This window comes from Phragmites australis, chromosome 22, assembly GCF_958298935.1.
Source record: "Phragmites australis chromosome 22, lpPhrAust1.1, whole genome shotgun sequence".
NCBI lineage: Eukaryota > Viridiplantae > Streptophyta > Magnoliopsida > Poales > Poaceae > Phragmites > Phragmites australis.
Genome location: NC_084942.1, coordinates 24,150,345 through 24,169,155, shown reverse-complemented (window position 1 = coordinate 24,169,155; position 18,811 = coordinate 24,150,345). Strand labels below are relative to the sequence as shown.

The following is an 18,811-nucleotide window of genomic DNA, read 5'->3' as shown; positions in this document are numbered from 1 at the left end:
ATAAGTTTGGTTAAATAGTCCTAGGAAAATTTACTACACTAGAAGGTTCGGTGGTCAGAGGGCTATAGATACCGGAGCATTTTTGTGAAAAGAAGCCAAAGAAGTTTTCATACACCGGAAGGTCCAGCGTTCGGAGTTGAAGACAGCGAATGCTTACACCGGAGCATTTGTTGCAGAGAGGTTGCAATAGTGGAAGACCAAAGATCAACACGCTGGAAGGCCCGACGATGAAAATATGCACACCGAAGGTTTCACCGAAGCATTTAACAGAATGTGTGAAAAATCCTGAAAAGAGGGTGTTGTACACACCGAAAGGTCCAGTGATGAAGATTGTGAATGCTGCAGCTTTTTGCACAGAGAAAAAGTGGCGTGGTCAGGCTCAGGTCTGAAAGGACAATGATGTTGCCTAGAGGGGGGTGAATAGGCGTTTTTATAAAATTTCGTCCCCTTTTATTGTTGACCTAAACTTGCAGCGGAGAATAAACTAACGAATATTTCACAAGTAAAAATCCTAAATATGCTAGGCTCAACTAGTGCACAATCACCCAAAATAAATGTAAAAGCTATAATCCTAGGGTGACAAAGATTATTCAAAATGAACAAAAGATATGTAAGAAAACTCTAGTTGAAAATTTTGAAAACATTGTTTACCGAAGGTTCCGGGTTCAATCCGGAACCTCCAGGTTTAGATCTGATTATACAGAATCCGGACCTTCCGGGTTAAAACCGAAACTTCCTGGTTCAGCAGAGAATAAACTCGAAATTGAAATTAAAGGACACCTAAGGAGTTCTAGCTCAAACCAAGTGAAGTCGTGTGTTCCAAATGATAATTACAAGTAGATCCACGGAAAACCTACAATCAATTTCACACAAGCAAGTAGATCGAGCAATATGCATAAATGTTAAGCAAGAACTCAAGAACAAGGATACAAGAGAGTAGAGATAAGATTTGTTTTCCGAAATTCGGATACCTTCTCTAGAGGTTCCTACATCTCCGTTGATGGGTTTAGTCACACTTGAGCCGGGTCTCTCTCAATCCTTTTCCTCTCCAAGCTCAGTCACATTTCAGCTTGTGTTTTCACTCTTGATTTTTCCCCTTCTAGAGGCGAAATCGAAGCCTTCATAAATTTTCCGCGACACACCACAATCTTGGGTGCTCACCGGCGAAGCCTAGCCGCCTAGGGGATTGAATCCCCAAGAGTAACAAACGCTTTGCAAACTTCTTGCTAATGAACTCGAGTGCTCAAGAGGAGAGTTTAGCTCAGTTGCACTCAATCTTCTAATCTCCACACTATCGTTACACAGTATTACAAGATCTTCCATTAATGGTTTCAGGTAGACATCGATATCATTGCCAGGTTGCCTCGTCCCTAGCATCAGCACCGGCATTGTAATGTACTTCTGCTTCATACACAACAAAGGAGGAAGGTTGTAGATACATAGAGTCACAGGCCAAGTGATATGACTACTGCTCATGTTGCCTAATGGATTCATCTTATCCGTACTCAACCAAAATCTTATATCTCACACTAAAATAGAGTGGGGAGAAGTTCTTTTGGCTCTAGAATATCTTTCGTGCCCAAGCAGCAAACAAGGGTGGGGATGAGAGAGTATTTATACCCTTGCTCCAAAAACTAGTCGTTAAAGGCTTTTTTGGCCTAACCCGGATACTCCGAGTTCAACCCAGAACCTCTGAGTAAAACATTTAGACCTTAACCGAGCATTCCTGCTCGAAGTAAAGTTCAGAGACTCTGGCAATCCGGATTATCCGAGTCAACCCGGAACATCCGGATAAAACACTTAGGCCCTAACATACCACTTGGCTCGGAGCTAAACCCGGAGACTCCGGCAAACCTGGAGTATCCGGATCAGCCCGGAACATCTGAGTTCAGCACAGCTGGCCCTCTAAAAACGATGATAACTTTTGATCCCGAAGACCGATTTCAACAATTTTGGACTCAACGGAAAGCTTATTCAGAGGGCTACATATCCTAACTGAATTCATGATCACGAACACATTTGATCAAACTAGGAACACTCTAAACCCAATTCGTACACTTCCACACTTTTCGCACCGGATTCCTAAAACGAACTCTCACTTTGGGTTGATTAGAAACTCTTAAGCACTGAGACATGAAAATTAGCTCAGGTTGCGTCCCTCTTAATAGTGTGACATACATATACTCAAATTCAAAGGTAAAACTTGTTTGAACCAATTTGAGCCTTTAAATATCTTCAAGTATCATTTCTTTCTTACAAACCTTGAGGGTTGCCAACTTACATATCGTATTCACTCCCTCTCTTCTTGATTCTTCATGGTATTGGTGCAAACCCTTCACTCTCTCTTCACCATCACCTTAGTACTTCGGCACCAAGCTATTTGCTTGCCCTTCACCATCGGATGGTCCATCGCAGTTGAGTCTTTCTTGTCCTTCACTGTCTTGCCATAGAAAACTATTTTGTATCTGACATCTTCAATAAATTCACTTATATATAGAGTCCAATCTTATTCCTCACTCTTGTCATATGGAATATCTCAATTCAACTCATGCCTTCTTAAGAAGTCTAACTCCAACTCACTCTCAAGCACAAAGCACATGGATTGGTTCATTAAAACTCAATTGACAACTTTATATCTTTAGTCACTTAGTATCCACAAGTGACTTAACCTTAATGTTTATTGTCAATCTTCTTTGAGCTTCTCCTTTCGAGCATCATATAGAGCTCATTCATCTTGACACATATCTCTGCTCTATGCATCACCTATGGAACAACCTACTAACAATTCTTAATAATATTGTTAGTTCATAGGTATTATCATTAATTATTAAAACCACACATAAGGGCTAGATGCACTTTCAAGGTCAACACATCTGATAGTCTAGTGATAGAAGTGAAGTATACACCGGACAATCCGGTATTCAAAATGTATTAGAGTGGGGTTCCAATGACTAGTTGCTAATACTTGACTCATTGGATGGTCTGGTGCTTGTACTACTGTTATCACCAAATCATCCGGTGTTCACAGTCTCTGTGAGCCGTTAGAGCAACGGCTAATTGACGAGTTTGAGGCTATAAATACTCACCCACTCAGTCATTTGAAGGTGCTGGAGTCTAAAGAAGCCCATATACACTTGAGAAGACATCCAAGCCATCAAAGTGCTAAAAGTGTTCATCCAAGATGATTAAGCACACCATTAGAGGGTGATTAGTGCTTATAGACCTAGAGAAGTGTTGCTAGGTGCTGCAACCTAAAGAGTGGATCAAGGAGTGATCCAACCGTGTACCGAGAGGTACGTCGGCACCTTAGAGTCTTTGTGACTCGCGGGTAACTTGTTGACCCTTCGACTTGGTGTGAAGCAGCGACGAGAAGATTGTGCATAGACGTAAAGGCCCTTGTCTTTGTGACTAAAGCTTCGAAGTGAAGACGACGTATAAGTGACTGGAAGAGATATTAGTGATGAGACCTCACTATGGTGGCTCATCATGCTTAAGGTCTTGTCTTGATGACTTGGTAGTTGACGAGCCGTGACTGGAAGAGACTTTGTAACCTAGAGCATATCCTTTGTGGAGCTCTAACGTGAACTGAGGGTGGCTTGTGTGCCGCCGATACCATGGAATAAAAATCTCTTATGTCGAGTTTGTCTCTCTATCTTATTTATATTTCTGTATTTACATACTTGTAATTTACCTTGCTAGAGTAGGTTGTAATCTTCTTGAGCGGTAGAGTAGACACACTAAATAAACATAGAGCACATTTAGATAGAAATTGAGATAGATTTATCTTGTGAATTTTTTGGAGCCATTAGTTTCTAAATGTCCTAATTCACCTCCTAGGACGTCACTGTTCCTCACAGCGGCAGGAGGCATGGCATGCACCAACAAGAATGCTAATGTCGATAATAAGAACACAAGCAACATGTCGATGAACTTTAGAAACATGAGGAGAAATATCGTATCCGACATGACATTTTAAGGAAGTGGGAGGAAAGGCATGAGGAATACCTACAAAGGCGTGAAGCACTCCTACACCAGCAAGAAGAGGCTGAGCACGAAACGACATGTCAACGAATGGGAAACATCCCGGTCCACCCAGTAGAAGTCTTTTCCTATCCGCATCAATGTAATATTACCGTCAACTTTGTGTTACCTCTACACATCCAACCAGGAAAATAAAATTGGCACCTTCTACTACAACTGGTCACATTAGTAAACATGCACTCCATTTTCAAACCTAGCCTTTTTAGAATTAGCCTTCTCATCAGTGCTCTTTTCAGACCTAGCCTTTTCAGAAGTAGCCTTTTTCAGACCCAGGACTTTTAGAAGTAGCCTTGTCAGCAGTAGCATTTTCAGATATAGCCTTTTCAGATGTAGGCTTTTTAGAAGTAGCCTTTTCAAAAATAGTCTTTTCAGAATTAGGCTTTTCAGAACTAACCTTTTCAGTTGATATGACCACACCTTACTACAGAATCAACTACTTTTTAGGGCTAATTTACATGGTCTTAGTTCATGCACCTACACAAATCTGTTGTGTAAATAGATGATCTCCTGCCCACATGTAGAACCAAACCACTAGCCTCAACCTCCACAACTTCAACGAAAATGGCATCCGATCCTTTTTCCAAGAAATACATGTCGGATACTACACCTGATGGGGTCGAAGTGCCCATGTATAGGTGTGGAGACATTTGTAGGGTGATGAAGTCCTCCGAGTTCTCCACACCTACGAAAGAAGGTTCTTCATGTGCCGCAACTATGAGTATGATCCACCCCAGAAAAGCACTGATGTTGGCTCCCATCGTCCGGTAATAACTTCTTGTCAAACTACTACAAAAATAACTAAGATTTATCACTTAACATTTTGATCTCACTGCAGTCACCACCACAACTATGTGACTTCTTACAGTGGTTGGATATTGAGCAGTCGGAAGCGGATGTGTTCCTCCCTCACACTGAGCATCGTTTCTCTTGGAGACACTGTCATGAGATGGAAGACGATGAGAGGAGGAAGGCTATGCGCAAGTGCATTTAGGAGGAGCTGCAGAAGATGAGGGAGGAGCATAACCGTATGATGGAGGAAGCCCGTAAGACGGAGAGGGAGATGAAGTGCGAGAGGGCACATTGAGCATGTGAGGCAGGACTGGAAGCGAGGAGGAAGGGAAAGCAATCACGTTGCACTCAGTAGACCAGATGTTGTAATCATGTTCTTTATATTTTTTAAGGCATGTTAGGTTTAGATGCGGTACTTATTTATGTTATAATAATCGTATAACCGTACATGCTAGTTGCAATTCCCATTAAAACCACTATGTTCAACTTTTCATTTCCGTCAAATCCAAGTATTCAAAATATCGTAGAAACATCTAATAGCACTGAACGATTCGCCAACAAAAAAAAAATTGTGGTGCACAGACGCCTATTCTACTATAAATTAAATTAATTCGGCCAAATTAAGGTGTCGTCTGTTCACCAGGTGACACAAATGTGTCGCCTATTCACCGGGCGACATCAAGGTCTCACCCGATTAACGAGCGATACGTATCACTCACTCGATTTTTAGTTCCCTAACAACCGATGCCCATAAAGTGTCGCCTATTATTGTAATTTTCAAAATGGCTAGGTAATTTGTAAATATTAATAAATCATAGTTTGGGCCGCAACTCTCATCTGCTTGGAATGGAAAGGGTAGTTTGGGCCGATCTGTTGCTTACTCCTTGGGCCTATTTGGCGGAGCTGGTTATTGTATTGGGTGGGTCCTTACTCGGTATCTGGAATTTTAAAAGTTATAAAATTCTACTATCATTTTGAAAATTTGTAAAATAGATGTCTCTTGCCCGTTTAGTGGATGAGAAGTAAAAAATTGTTCATACAATGGACGATAAGTTTAAAAAATCATAAAAATATTGCCTTACAATGCTCTCAACTTTCAAATCACTATAAAAATAGTCATGAAAAATTCAAAAAAAAAGTATATGATGTAGAGGATACTATTATCTAGCGCTCTATAAATTTTTGAACAAAAATATGACCCATAAGATGAGAAACAAAAAAGACAAATTTTAAGTATGTTGAAATATGTTTTTTATTTCTTATTGTACAAGTAATTGTTTGAGTTAAAATTTTGTGAAGCACTATATGATTGCATCCTCAATACCAAATATTTTTTTAGAATTTTTCATGACTATTTTGATAGTGTTATGAAAGTTGAGGGTGTTGAGACATGGCATTTTTATGATTTTTAAACGTATAGTTGGCTATCTTTACTTCTCGCCCGCTATCCGCACCGACTTGTCCAAAATAATCGCATAATTTTGCAATTTTTTAAATAAAAAAAACTCCGCTATCCGCAGTGACTTGAAGGAGCTCGCAGATGCATGAGCTTAATCTGAAAAAACAAGAATCTTAAAGAGAACACAACTCTGATGACCACAAGCGTAATTTACTACTCAAGGAGTCACCACGATCAAACGTGGATCTTTGATTGCAAAATTTACTACTGCTTGTTCTCTAACTTTCCGGATGAACACCAGCAGGATCTCATTGTGTATAGCGGGGACAAGCAGCCAAAGAAAAAAAAGCATTTCTCTTTCCTCGTCTGGGTGGCTGAGCCATCACACAGCTCAGAACGGAAGATATCTTCTTACATGTACTGCCCTGCCAGCCAGACATGGATCCAGAGGCATTGAAAATCACTTACATGCTGGCCCACATGTTGATCCCGGTGCCTGCCAGTGCCAGCCATCTTGCATCTTTGGCAGGCAACATTTCAACCTAACCACAGATCTTCAGATCTGGAACCAAACCACATTCCAGGAAGCATCTCAATCACACCTCCATGCTTTCATTCATTCATTGAAGCTCACATGCCAGAGCCTATGATAGGACTGGTCTCATGACCCACAAGCAGACCCGCTGATTTATCGGTAGGTCGTCTGCAAGAGAAAAAGGAAGGGCATACACAGAATCTCTCTGAAAATAGACACGCATATCAGGAATGAGCAAATAAAAATGCATAGCAATGCCACTGTGCTCCCCTTGAAGCACTTATTTAGGCGAGCAAAAAAAAATTATGATACTATGTGGGGGCAGAAGACAGACAGGGTTACAACAAGCAATTCCGTTTCATATCGAGTGCATGTCGGTGATTGCAGTTCGGTCAAATAAAACAAAGAAAGCCAACCATCATCAAATTCACACTGTGTACGACTGCTGGATGGTTTCGATGTCGAGCCCCTTCAGCTTGACAACAGACTCCACATGCCCCTTGAGTGTGTGAAGCTCCCTGAGCCTGTAACAACCATGACAGAGTAAATTAGATTATCAAGCAACCTTAAAGCTGTTCTAACTATTGCCTACAGATACCACAAAAGACACTTTTCATCCTCGCAAGTGGATCTATGAGTAGTAATAATGTAACGATGAAAAAAGGGGCAAGGTGGGCATATAAAGGACCTAAAGAACAGTTTAGGTAAGTGCTGATATTTTGCAAGAGGTTTGTGGTCCTACCTTGCAATCTCTGCCCTCCTTTTCGCCTCTTCAGCCATATGGTTTAGCTCATTGTATCCAGCCTTCTCCGGGAACATCTTGGCATCTGGTGCCTGCAGCCCATGGAGGGTCCTCTGTGCATGTGCCCACTTGAGCTCCCTTTCCTCCTTACCAAAGTCCTTCTTCCTAGTGAACGCAATCTACAGGACGATGAACATTAGTCACAAGCCCATGGTACCCAATCCAATAGATGTGGGCCAAGACAGTTGTGCAGCGTATGTGTGTGTGTGTATGTATGCATGCATGCATGTGTTATTACCCTTTGCTCAATGACAAGATCCCATGCTTTCCCACTCAGAGCATATCGGATAAGGAACTTGATGATATCGAGTGGGAAGTAGAAGATGATATTGTAAAGCCACACAATACCAGCCCATCCCCACCCAATGCCTTTGATTGAAGTGAATGCCCAGTCAGCGTACACAGCAATCAGTGTAGCAATCTGTAATTAAACATGAAATTTTAGCTCGATGAAACTTTTAGCTCCTGAAGCAATTTGTACGGAGAGGGAGTAAGAGCAGACCAGCTGCGCAACCAGGAAAGCAAAGACCAGTAGAAACCCAGGGCGCTCAACAAATGACCAGCTGCGAGACCTTGTGACAAAGATGAGAGCTTGGCTGATGGTGCTAACTTGGAGGTAAATAGCAGAGGCAAGCTTTTGGAAATCATCTTGTGCTGTCTTCTCAAGGCTTTCAACATGAAATATTCTCTGAAATTTTAATACCAGTAAGCAAAATTAAGTAAAGATCTTAAAAACTACTGGTAGTTCTCTAACCATTTTTAGTGCTAAGAATACATTTTTCAACTAGATTAAGATTCATCACAATCCAAATATAGTCAACATATGCACAAGACTCCTTACTGGGAAAAAGTTTGTCTTGTATGCAGCCCAAAAGAAGATGACAGTCATCATTGCCAAATATCCACCAAGGACAACTCCAGTGGTGAAAATCTCAGCCAGCTTCCAGCTATCAGGTAGTGGTGATGGTTTTACACGATCCTTTGATATCGTCATTATGGTACCTATTGATCACACCAAATGGTTGAATAGCATTAGAACCTTCTGTGATTTCTACTTCAACTTCACTTTTATTGAGAGAGGGGGAGGAAGGTACCATCATTTAGAATTGCTATGATTAGGACCATGAACGGTGGGAAATCAAATTTCCAGATGAGGGCAAGTAGCATAAATCCAAGCTGTCGAAATTGAGGAGGAAAAAAAGTGATGAGCTAAATCCTGAAGTAACATATGCAGGAACCATATGCATAACTTCAACACTGAAGATGATACTATTATACATGATATGTATGCACCAGAGTGACACTAACAGTCTTGCTTCTATTGAATTCGGTATAACTGATGTATGCATCGGAGTGACACTAACAGTCTTGCTTCTATTGAATTCGGTATAACATTAATCCCTAAGACCCTAACAGAAATATCATGCAGTTTGGAAGTAACATTGTGGAATTTTATAGCAAAAAATATAATGATCTGAAACTTTTAGTTCAGAAGTAATAGACAAGAAAAACTTACCACGATACGAATGGTGATCGAGACAGCATAGATCTGCCATCATGAAAATGTGTTAGTCAAATATAACAAGGAAAATAAGCATATTTGAGCACATTTCCACCTCTGACATACCGTGTAGTTCTTCATACGCTGGAAAATTGCGCGACTGGTAAGCACAGCACTGATGATCACACTTAGTCCAGGCTCTGTGAGGACAATATCTGAAGCACTCCTTGCTGCATCTGTTGCATCAGCAACGGCAATACCAATATCAGCTTTCTTTAGGGCTGGAGCATCATTTACTCCATCACCAGTCATTCCACAGATATGCTTCCGTGCTTGCAGACGTTTCACAATCTCATACTTGTGCTCTAGAGAAAAACAATTTACTCAATTAATCTAGAATTTAATATTCCCTTCTGAACATCCAATATTTGCCACCTAGTAATTCCATAAAAACCATACCGGGGAATACACCAGCAAAACCATCGGCTTTCTCAATGAGATCATCAACTGGTAAAGCAGCAATTGACTCATCCTTGTTCTGTCCCAACAAAGCGGACGAAGGATACATGTTTGTACCCATTCCCAGGCGCCGCCCTGTTTCCTTTCCAATTGCCAGCTGATCACCTGAACATTAGGAAACAAATCGGGAAATTGGGGCCGAGGAAAAAAGAATTATTTGGATATAATCTTGTGGAAGCATACCTGTGATCATCTTGACATTGACACCAAGGTTAAGTGCCCGTCGAATTGTTTCAGCACTGTCATGTCTTGGAGGATCAAAAAGTGGCATGAGACCAACAAAGTGCCATGGGCCACCAGGGCTTTCTTTCCTCCCTTCTGGAACTTCCTGTATCCAGAAATAGAATTACACACCACTAAGACGAAATATGCATCGAACAGGTGATTCTACATAGCCACTATAGTGGCGCACAGAATAGACAAACAGAAGAAGTTGCATTGTTGAATAAAAAAACTAGCTTAAGTCTAGACTCTCCAGTTGCATGTATCAGGATTACTAGCATCATTTTAACATGTTCATGAAATCCTTGTGGTCGGTGCAGCTTCGTTCTAGATATCAGGCGTAAGATAGAAGGTAGATTGTAATTTTTCTCACCTGATATGCTACAGCAAGCGATCTAAGTCCACGCTCTGCAAATTTATCGATCACAGCATGGACCCTCCGCTCTATCTCTGACTTGTTGTGAGCTAGGTGAAGAATCTGTAGCCAAAGTTATAGGATGGTTTTATAGGCAACAATATTCAAATATGAACATGATGCTTTCACAAGGCAATGCTAGGATATCAATACACAAGCAATTCATTTTTGGGGTACCTGCTCAGGTGCACCCTTACTAACACGATACATTTTGCCATCACCGTCAATGTATGTTAATGCTGTTCTTTTGTCAGTAGGATTGAATGGGAGGAAATGAACTTCTTGAATACCAGCACGTGCCTGCGTGAAAATGTGGGAAATTGTCATTTCATCATATAAGCAAGATAATCATCTGCCTACACTTCAAGACCTCAGCAGAGCAAGATACCTCTTTTGGGTCAGCTAGTGTCCCAACTATCGCAGTATCAATAGCATCTTGGTTTTCCGTACGAGACGCTCTAGCAGCCATGAGAATCACTTGATCTTGAGTAATACCTCTTTCAAAAACCTGGATTGACAAATTTGAAGTTATTTAAATCAGACATGAGAAAGTGAAGAGAATATCGATTAGTTGTTCTTGTCTCACCTCGACAAGGTTATTATCCACAGTAAGCTTGTTCAGGGTCAATGTTCCAGTTTTATCACTGCAAAGAACATCCATGCCAGCCATCTCCTCGATTGCAGTCATTCTCTTTGTGATAGCTCCCTGTAGAAATCATATTTATCGTTAAGTACATCAACACAGATAAAAAAAAACTGAAATGCAACAGATATGATGATCCGTGTACAAACCTGTTGAGACAAGCGATGTGACCCAATAGCCATAGTTACAGATAAGACTGTCGGCATGGCTATAGGAATGCCTCCAATGAGAAGGACCAAGAGGTTGTCAATCCCGGGGCGGTATGCCCTGTGCTGGATAGGATACATTACAATGATCTCAACAAACATCCCCACAGCAATTGAGCAAATACAGAAGTTCCCAATAGCCGTCAAGACCTGCATCAATCAGGTAATGATATAAACAGTGAGTTACAATGATAGATTTGGTCCAGAATAAAAGCATATGAGGTAAGCTTTTCAATCTTGCCTTCTGGAAATGGCCAACTTGATTGGTGGAGTCAACAAGGTGTGCAGCCTTTCCGAAGAAAGTGTGAACCCCAGTGGCAATCACAATAGCTTCAATCTCGCCTTGTTTGACCGTCGAACCAGAATAGACGCCATCACCAGGACCTTTGGTGACCGGAAGCGATTCGCCAGTAAGGGCAGACTACAACAAGAGAAAATATAAGGAAAAAATCACTATGGCTCATCAAAGACCAAGTGATTTTAACAAGTCAAGACAATGGGAAGAACCTGATCGATCTTCAAAGGATCCCCCTCAAGGAGGCGTGCATCTGCAGGTATAATGTCTCCGAGTTTAATACTGACAATGTCCCCTGGTACAAGGATGGCTGCCTCTTCCTCGGTCCATCGACCATCACGAAGCACCTGAAGAAAAGTAAATCAGTTCAGAATATTGAATGGGCTCAGTAGAACATAAAAGCCTTCCTTCAGAGCACAGTAGAACAGCATAAAGAAGGTGCAAAGGACCTTGGCTTTTGGTGCAAGACGAGCCATGAGAGCAGCAGCAGCATTTCCAGCATTGTTCTCCTCAATGAAACTGATTGTCGAGTTTATTACAAGCAGAGTTATGATACCAACAAAGTCCTGCCAATCTGGTGGCTTACCCTGATGATATGACACAAGACAACTAAAATTTGGAATATAGTCCAATCATAAATTCTAAGAAAAAACAGAAAACTATATCATGGAAATGAAAGTTGGAAATTCGTTCATATGTGTCACAGCCTTACCCCTCCGTTGGCGAGAGCAATGGCCATGATAGCTGCAGCCTCCATGACCCAGGATAGTGGATTCCACATGAACCCCAAAAACTTGAGGAATTTGCTCTCCTGCTCCCATCAAAATCCCAGCTTTAAGAAATTACATGTATAGAACTGACAATTTGACGCAAATCTCACATGGGTTTTCTCCAAGTTCACTAAAAGCGCAAGGAGTGAAGTGAATGAAGCAAACCTCCTTCTCCTCGAGCTTGTTGGGGCCAAAGATTTCGAGGCGCTGCTGCGCCTGCTGAGTGGAGAGACCCTCGCGGCTGCATCTCAGATTCTCAAACACCTCCTCAAGGGGGATGTTCTCCTGTAGAAATATTGAAACAAGAAGCATCAGTTCACTGACGCAATTCCTTCCCTCGACAACAGAGCAACAGCCCTCACTGAATTGTCGCCATGAGACCGATTACTATCCCAAGAATCTGACACAAGCACAAATATGCCAATGTTTCCACCATGTAATCCTAGAACCCGAAGAAGAGGTGCATGAACCCAGATTTGAGAAACAGGTAGAGAAAGAACCCCTATGCAGAAATGTCAGAACGAATTTGGGAATCCACAGAAAAAGAACCCGAAGCCTGGTGTACAGAGCATTAAGGAATTTGCTTAAAGATGCGAAATTCGCCTTACAGGAACACCAATCTACGAAAAGGAACCGAGAAAGACCAGAAAGGCGCTAGCTTTTCACAAGAACTCGTGCAATAAGCCTAAGAGACACCACTCCCAACAAGAGGAAAGCGTGCGTGCCGTACCAGGTCGACGGCCTCCTTGAGGACGGCCTCGAGGTTGCCCTCCTTCTCAGCCATGGAGGCGCCTCTCTCTCTCTCTCTCTCTCTCTCTCTCTCTCTCTCTCTCCCCCCTGTTCGTGCGGCTCCCCTTCAAGATTTATATGCAATAAGGAAACCTTGATCTTTATATGTGGCTTTTCACCTCTAGATGGATGGATTGGGGTCGGTGAAACAGCGAGAGCGAGATGAGATGAGGTGGTAGGGGCGGTGAAGAACTGACGAAGAAGAAGGGTCAGGAAGGGTGGCAGCAGGAGTGGGAGTCCAATACACACATGGGACAGCAGAGGAGTGGAGAAGAATGTGAAGGGAAAGAAAAGAAACGGATAAAGGATAGGATATAAAGAAAACATAAAAAGGTTTTTTGTCTAGGAAAAAGTTTTTTCATATAACGTTTTTCAAAGAAAAAAATCTTAAGCTTATAATACAAAAGGGTAAGACATGAGGATTTACCTTGTGACGATCGAATGATATCAGCACTCAAACCTTGCAATTTGGTGCCTGACTCCCTTGCCAATGAATGCTAGAGAACCTTGCAATTTTTCTTAAGAACATGTAAGCACTGTTAACCACTTGTTGACATGCATGTAAAATTGAGATGGATAGATGTTTACGAGAATCACTTTTAGTGTCAACTTTATTGTGCATTTTGGTTCCATCTTCCAGTGGAGTTCTCGCAGGTCCAAGTTAAGTTCTTCGTTACTGTTAATCAACCACACATTATCTGCTATTTGAAATGTATGACAGAGGTCCTGCCCTTGGTTAAAAGAAATAATCAACCACAGCATGCACTTGCATTAAACTAAAACACAGTACAGTATTGCTGAGCTTTGATCTTAAAAGACAACAAGAGCACCTCTATCTACTAATCAACAATTTTAAAGAGAGGTTAAGTGAGGCCGACTCGAGCAGGATTGACAAAACTTCCCGTATCACTGTATCGATTACTGTTTTGTCCTTGTGCTGATTGGAAACGGCCTCAACGTGCTCTAACAATATTCGTATCTAAGAACTACAGTAATATGGAAAGAGTCGGTGGCAACAAATTTGCGGACGAAAAAGAGGCCGACAACACTATTTATAGAGGATGAACGTGCGTCTAAAAAGGACGGAGAGTAATGAAATGTAGAAAATAAGTAGCGGTTAGAAATGAAAAAATATAGAAAATATTATATTAATATTAAAAGATATTATAATAATATGGTAAGAAACGAATTTTTAAGTTACTGTTTGAGATGGTCTGAAAATGAGCAGTAAAGAGGAAGGAGGGTGTCAAGTTTCATCTCAATCAGCACGTCAGCAGCCGGTGGCTGACCTCGTGACTCCGTCGTCTCCTTGTACGGACAGGACCGGACCGGACTGCTGGTCTCCCAAATCTCACGCCGAAGACTGAACTCAACCTTCTTCCATCCTCTTCAATCAGGCAGAGTAGGTGGAATTCAGGAATCAATTTCACACACCTACTTCACCAAAAAAAAAAAAGTCTGATGCAAGATTTCCTTGCATTGGTCTATCTGGAAACGATATCAGCACGAAGGTAATTGCCAAATCTTGCAGGCCGAATGCATGGCCGTTTCATGGACAATTGCCGAAGAAGAAGAAGAATGCAAAACGCATGGCATCTCCAGTTGAGTGTTTCTTGTGCAGCTGGCCTCGATGCATCAACATGACCCCTTTCTTTTAAAATTGAGAGCGTCGAATCAGAGGCAGGCATGTGACGCGCGTCGCGTACTCCATAAAAGATTAGGTCAAACTGTTGTCTTAATCCTTCTGGCAAACAAAGGATAAAAATCGGTGGCTTGGCACCAACTGTCCTGCTTTCGCGCTAGTAGGTGGCAAATGAAATCTACATGTAGCATGAATATCTACCTACACATCTCCTGAATATATATGAATCCATGGTTGCTTTGTAATTTGGTCAATTATTTGATTTCTGAAACATCATATATGATGAGGAATGGGCACAAATTTGTTGGTGCCTGCCTCTTCTCAGCATTCGTTCCAAAAATATAGCATCATGTGCTACGTACAGTGAAGTGAAAGTGGTCGTAAGAACTCAATTAGGAGTGTGACAGCTGAAACAAATTAACAAACCCCCGCGATTGGATGACTTGGCAAATAGAATGTTGTGTGCTTGTCTGCGTCTTCAGTGTGTTATACTCCTTTGATTGTAAATATAGCTCGTTTTAAATTTATACACAAGAATTAAAAAAATAAAATAAATGATCTTGTTACCCTTTATTTATTCTGTATTGAAAAAATAACTTATTTATTTATGAGAGTGGTAGTATTTATTAAAAAGACAAAAAGTGAAAAAAAAAAAGAGAAAAATATATAAAAATTTGATAAAGACTTATATTTAGAGAATAATTGAGAGGCTAAAATAACTGAGAGTACTTAGGTCATCTTCAACAGCTACCTCAAATTTCCATCCTCAAAAATACTATTACAGCATCTCATATCACTATTACAGCATCCCTTATTTTTTTCATCTCCAGCAGCTCCCCTATTTTTTTACCTTCTACTCATCTTTTTCTCTCTCCGGTCCCGCTATCAGTCTCTGAGCCCACTGGCAGGCTCTGTAAATAGTGTGCTACAGTGTTACGGGTGCTACAGCAACTCCGCAGATTTGGAGTTCCATATTCTCCCCCGCAGTATAGCACTACTGTAGCGCACTGTATCACTAGATACCGATTCTGCTGGAGATGCTACGGTACTGCTACAATGACAAAAACCACTGTACCACCCGAATCTGCAAATTTGCTTCCTCTGCGGGAGATGATCTTAGCTAGTGTACCTGTACCTGGTGCTGTTGAAGGTGATAAGACCTGACCTCCCAGCAGCTGAGTTGTAGACTGCACGAACAAAACAAGTAGAGAGAACGGGCTGATAGCCCACCACAGAGTTGGTGTTCGCTGCCACCCACCCGAGTTCCATTTCCGGTATTGATCGAGTGTTTTAGGGGGCTAGCCCTCCATAATAATTTTTTTATAGTCTCGAGCACATATAGATCATAATAGAAAGACATCGTGTCTATTGTTTGTGGAGTCTGAGGTTTCGTAAATCTTTTTTTAATATGTGTGAGTATAGATTATAGGTCTAGCGTGCTTATTAAAGTGTAATATCCGTTCAAATATTACAGCTCTTACACTTCAGTATTAAGGTTTCGAGCGAATTTGGAAAGTACTATAGCAAATATTACCTAAGTTAGAAAAATATTATCAATATCTCTATAACATGTAATATATGTTACTACGCCATCCTCACAACCAATAATATTTTTAATATAGATATTTTTATTGAATTTTTTCTATAAACATGTAGGTCACAAGCAAGATAAAGGAGATATTGAGAGCCAAAAAAATGATATGATGTGCCAATAATTTAAGAGAGATGATCGAATTGAGTTGAAAATCGAGCATTAATTGTACTTGCGGCATTTGCTGCTTAAGAAACCCACTATGATGATGAACTCTGAGTAATATAACACCGCAATTTGTCAAATCGGCAATCAAAACAATTTGACATTTTTGGCTTTGGAATGGTTATAGTGGACGGAAGTACTAATTAACGCCCACGTAAGATACCTTACAAAATAGGTGGATCATGAAGCTGAAATATTTTTTTAATCTCCCTCTCTCTCTTTAACATAGATAAATAAACTGATCTTCGCGTACACGTACAATCGTACCAGTAAAACCAACTCATAGTTTCGTTTAAAAGAACAATACACAATGAGATGCTACGTATTATCAAAAGGTTGATTCAAATAGCACTACAACAAAATCATTTAAAGTAGATGGTATGTCATATACAGTTTTTTAAGTTATCACATAATAAACATTCTCGTATGATTGTTAACACAGACATATCTGTAACAAGTCAAACGTCAAGATGTGAATGAACTCATATATAGTTTTTATAAATCTATCTGTTTCTATCATGCAGACACGGACAGTTTTTAGAAAAATTCATCTGTGATATTATCACAAATAAATTTTTTTATAAGATCTGTATGTAGCTAGTAGTTAGACATAGATAGATTTTATAAAACATCCGTCTATGATAATACATACAGACAACTTATCTCTTCTGACTCTTTTACCTTCCAACACACACAACACCTTGTCTCCGAAGACTCTTTTGGCTTCACACACACAAATCCTCGTCTCTCCTCAATATAAAGCGACAATAAGTGTTTTTTTTTCTCACTCGTCATATCCAAGTGGTCCACCATATTAAGAAGCGATGAGTGTTATGCATTGTCACTCGCTATCCATGTTGGAGAAGCTAGATCCCGTCATGGGGCGAATCCCTTTCATTGCATCGAGGTGAGTATCATGTGGTTTCTTTCACTGCACCGAGATTTTTATTGCTTCGATCTGTACAACTGATGGCATAACTTTGTTTTCGTTGTAGATCTGCAATGACGTAATTTACAGTAATCAGGAGATGACAGGATGGGGTTGTCCCTGTGAGCGACTTTGACGACGCGTATGCTTCGCACCGACTTTGACCTGTGGAGTTCATCTTCTTCGCTATTGTGAAGGCCTCTCCATCGACCTTGTGTACACCATCAACCATGTTCTCCATTTGATTCTACCTGATGAAAATTTCTCAATTACTGTTCATCTGAATGGAGATATTTTCATGAACGGTAAGACAGACTTAAATGCCCATTTCTTGCTGAATCATGATTGGCGGTTTAGCAGCAATAAAGTCTTATTCTAGCTAATGCGTGAGATCGTCAAGGTGCAGCCAGATCCGGATAACTGTAAGCTGCTAATTGAAGATAATTCTTGGGTTGACATTATGTTAAAACACATGAGATAATGTCTATCATCTTATCTTTTTGAAAGACGTCGTCGATCAATCCAAATTTGCCAATCACTTTTCGTCCTTTTGGAAGATGACATCGCTATGATATCAATCATTTCATCACAGACGGGTTTAACCAAAGAACATATGTGATTCTCAGTACTCACAGATAGGTTTAAATAAATACCATCTATAACAAAATCAATATCACAGATATTTTTACAGAGACGAAACATATAATCATCTGTGATAGGGTTTGAAATCCATCTGTATAAAATCCGTTTTGGAGTAGTGTCGGCACCAAGAATTCTAAAAGAAAAATTGGTAAGATAAATCACGATATATCGAGCATCTAACATAAGATCAATAAAAACACGATATGTATACAGAGCAACAAAGCTCGATCTTAGACTGAAACTACGTACGGAGCACTATCGATCCATCTGTGACATTAGAACGCAAAATGTCAAACGGTGGTGGGTCAAATGCATGCCGAATGCAAAATGTCAACGTTGGTGGTCAAATGCACGCGGAATGCAAAATGTCAACGTTGGTGGTCAAATGCATGCATGACCTTTGTCGAGGGAAATGCAGAATGCGTCTGGCCCATTATTAGGGCAAATGCAAAACGAATGTATGGCAGGCATCGTCAGTTGATGCAATCGTACAAGTAAAACCAACTCATAGTTTCGTTTAAAAAAAAACAATACATAATGATTAGTCGCTGGTCACAGCACAGCAGCATACGCTGCAAACTGCATCCATGATAAAATAACAAGGAGCAAGAGGAGAGAACAAACTTGGTCAGGTTCAGGCCTTGCTTTAATTCCTTCCCCTCTTCTTTTCAGCAAAGCAAGACGAGGCCTTTCCCCTTTCCTTCTCTTTTCAGAAAGGCAGGCAGAACCAAAGGTGAAACTAGCGACAATGCACTTTAGGTGTTGCAATCACAGTCATGCATACTGCTGCGCGTCATCATTCTTGGACTGCTTGCTTCTGTTTTACCTAGCTACAACCAGGCATCAAGCATGATCAGGCACTTGATCTAATCTTTTCTCATTTGCTTCAAATTAAGCAACATATTTTTCCAAGCCCT

General features: G+C 40.7%; 1 protein-coding gene across 1 annotated transcript; it reads right to left on the bottom strand.

The window, feature by feature from the left end:
- Positions 1-6,966: 6,966 nt before the first annotated feature.
- Positions 6,967-13,213, bottom strand: LOC133904449 (plasma membrane ATPase 1). Its single transcript, XM_062345959.1, has 21 exons — positions 12,868-13,213; positions 12,303-12,422; positions 12,080-12,178; positions 11,817-11,954; positions 11,580-11,714; positions 11,314-11,493; positions 11,016-11,222; positions 10,810-10,929; positions 10,612-10,731; positions 10,401-10,523; positions 10,182-10,286; positions 9,770-9,914; positions 9,527-9,691; positions 9,194-9,432; positions 9,083-9,115; positions 8,661-8,742; positions 8,408-8,568; positions 8,069-8,254; positions 7,805-7,987; positions 7,507-7,685; positions 6,967-7,288 (listed from the first exon to the last, which is right to left on the bottom strand). Exons 1-21 carry the CDS (start codon positions 12,919-12,921, stop codon positions 7,192-7,194), a joined length of 2,871 nt encoding a protein of 956 aa, XP_062201943.1. The 5' UTR covers positions 12,922-13,213; the 3' UTR covers positions 6,967-7,191.
- Between the last annotated feature and the right edge of the window lie 5,598 nt (positions 13,214-18,811).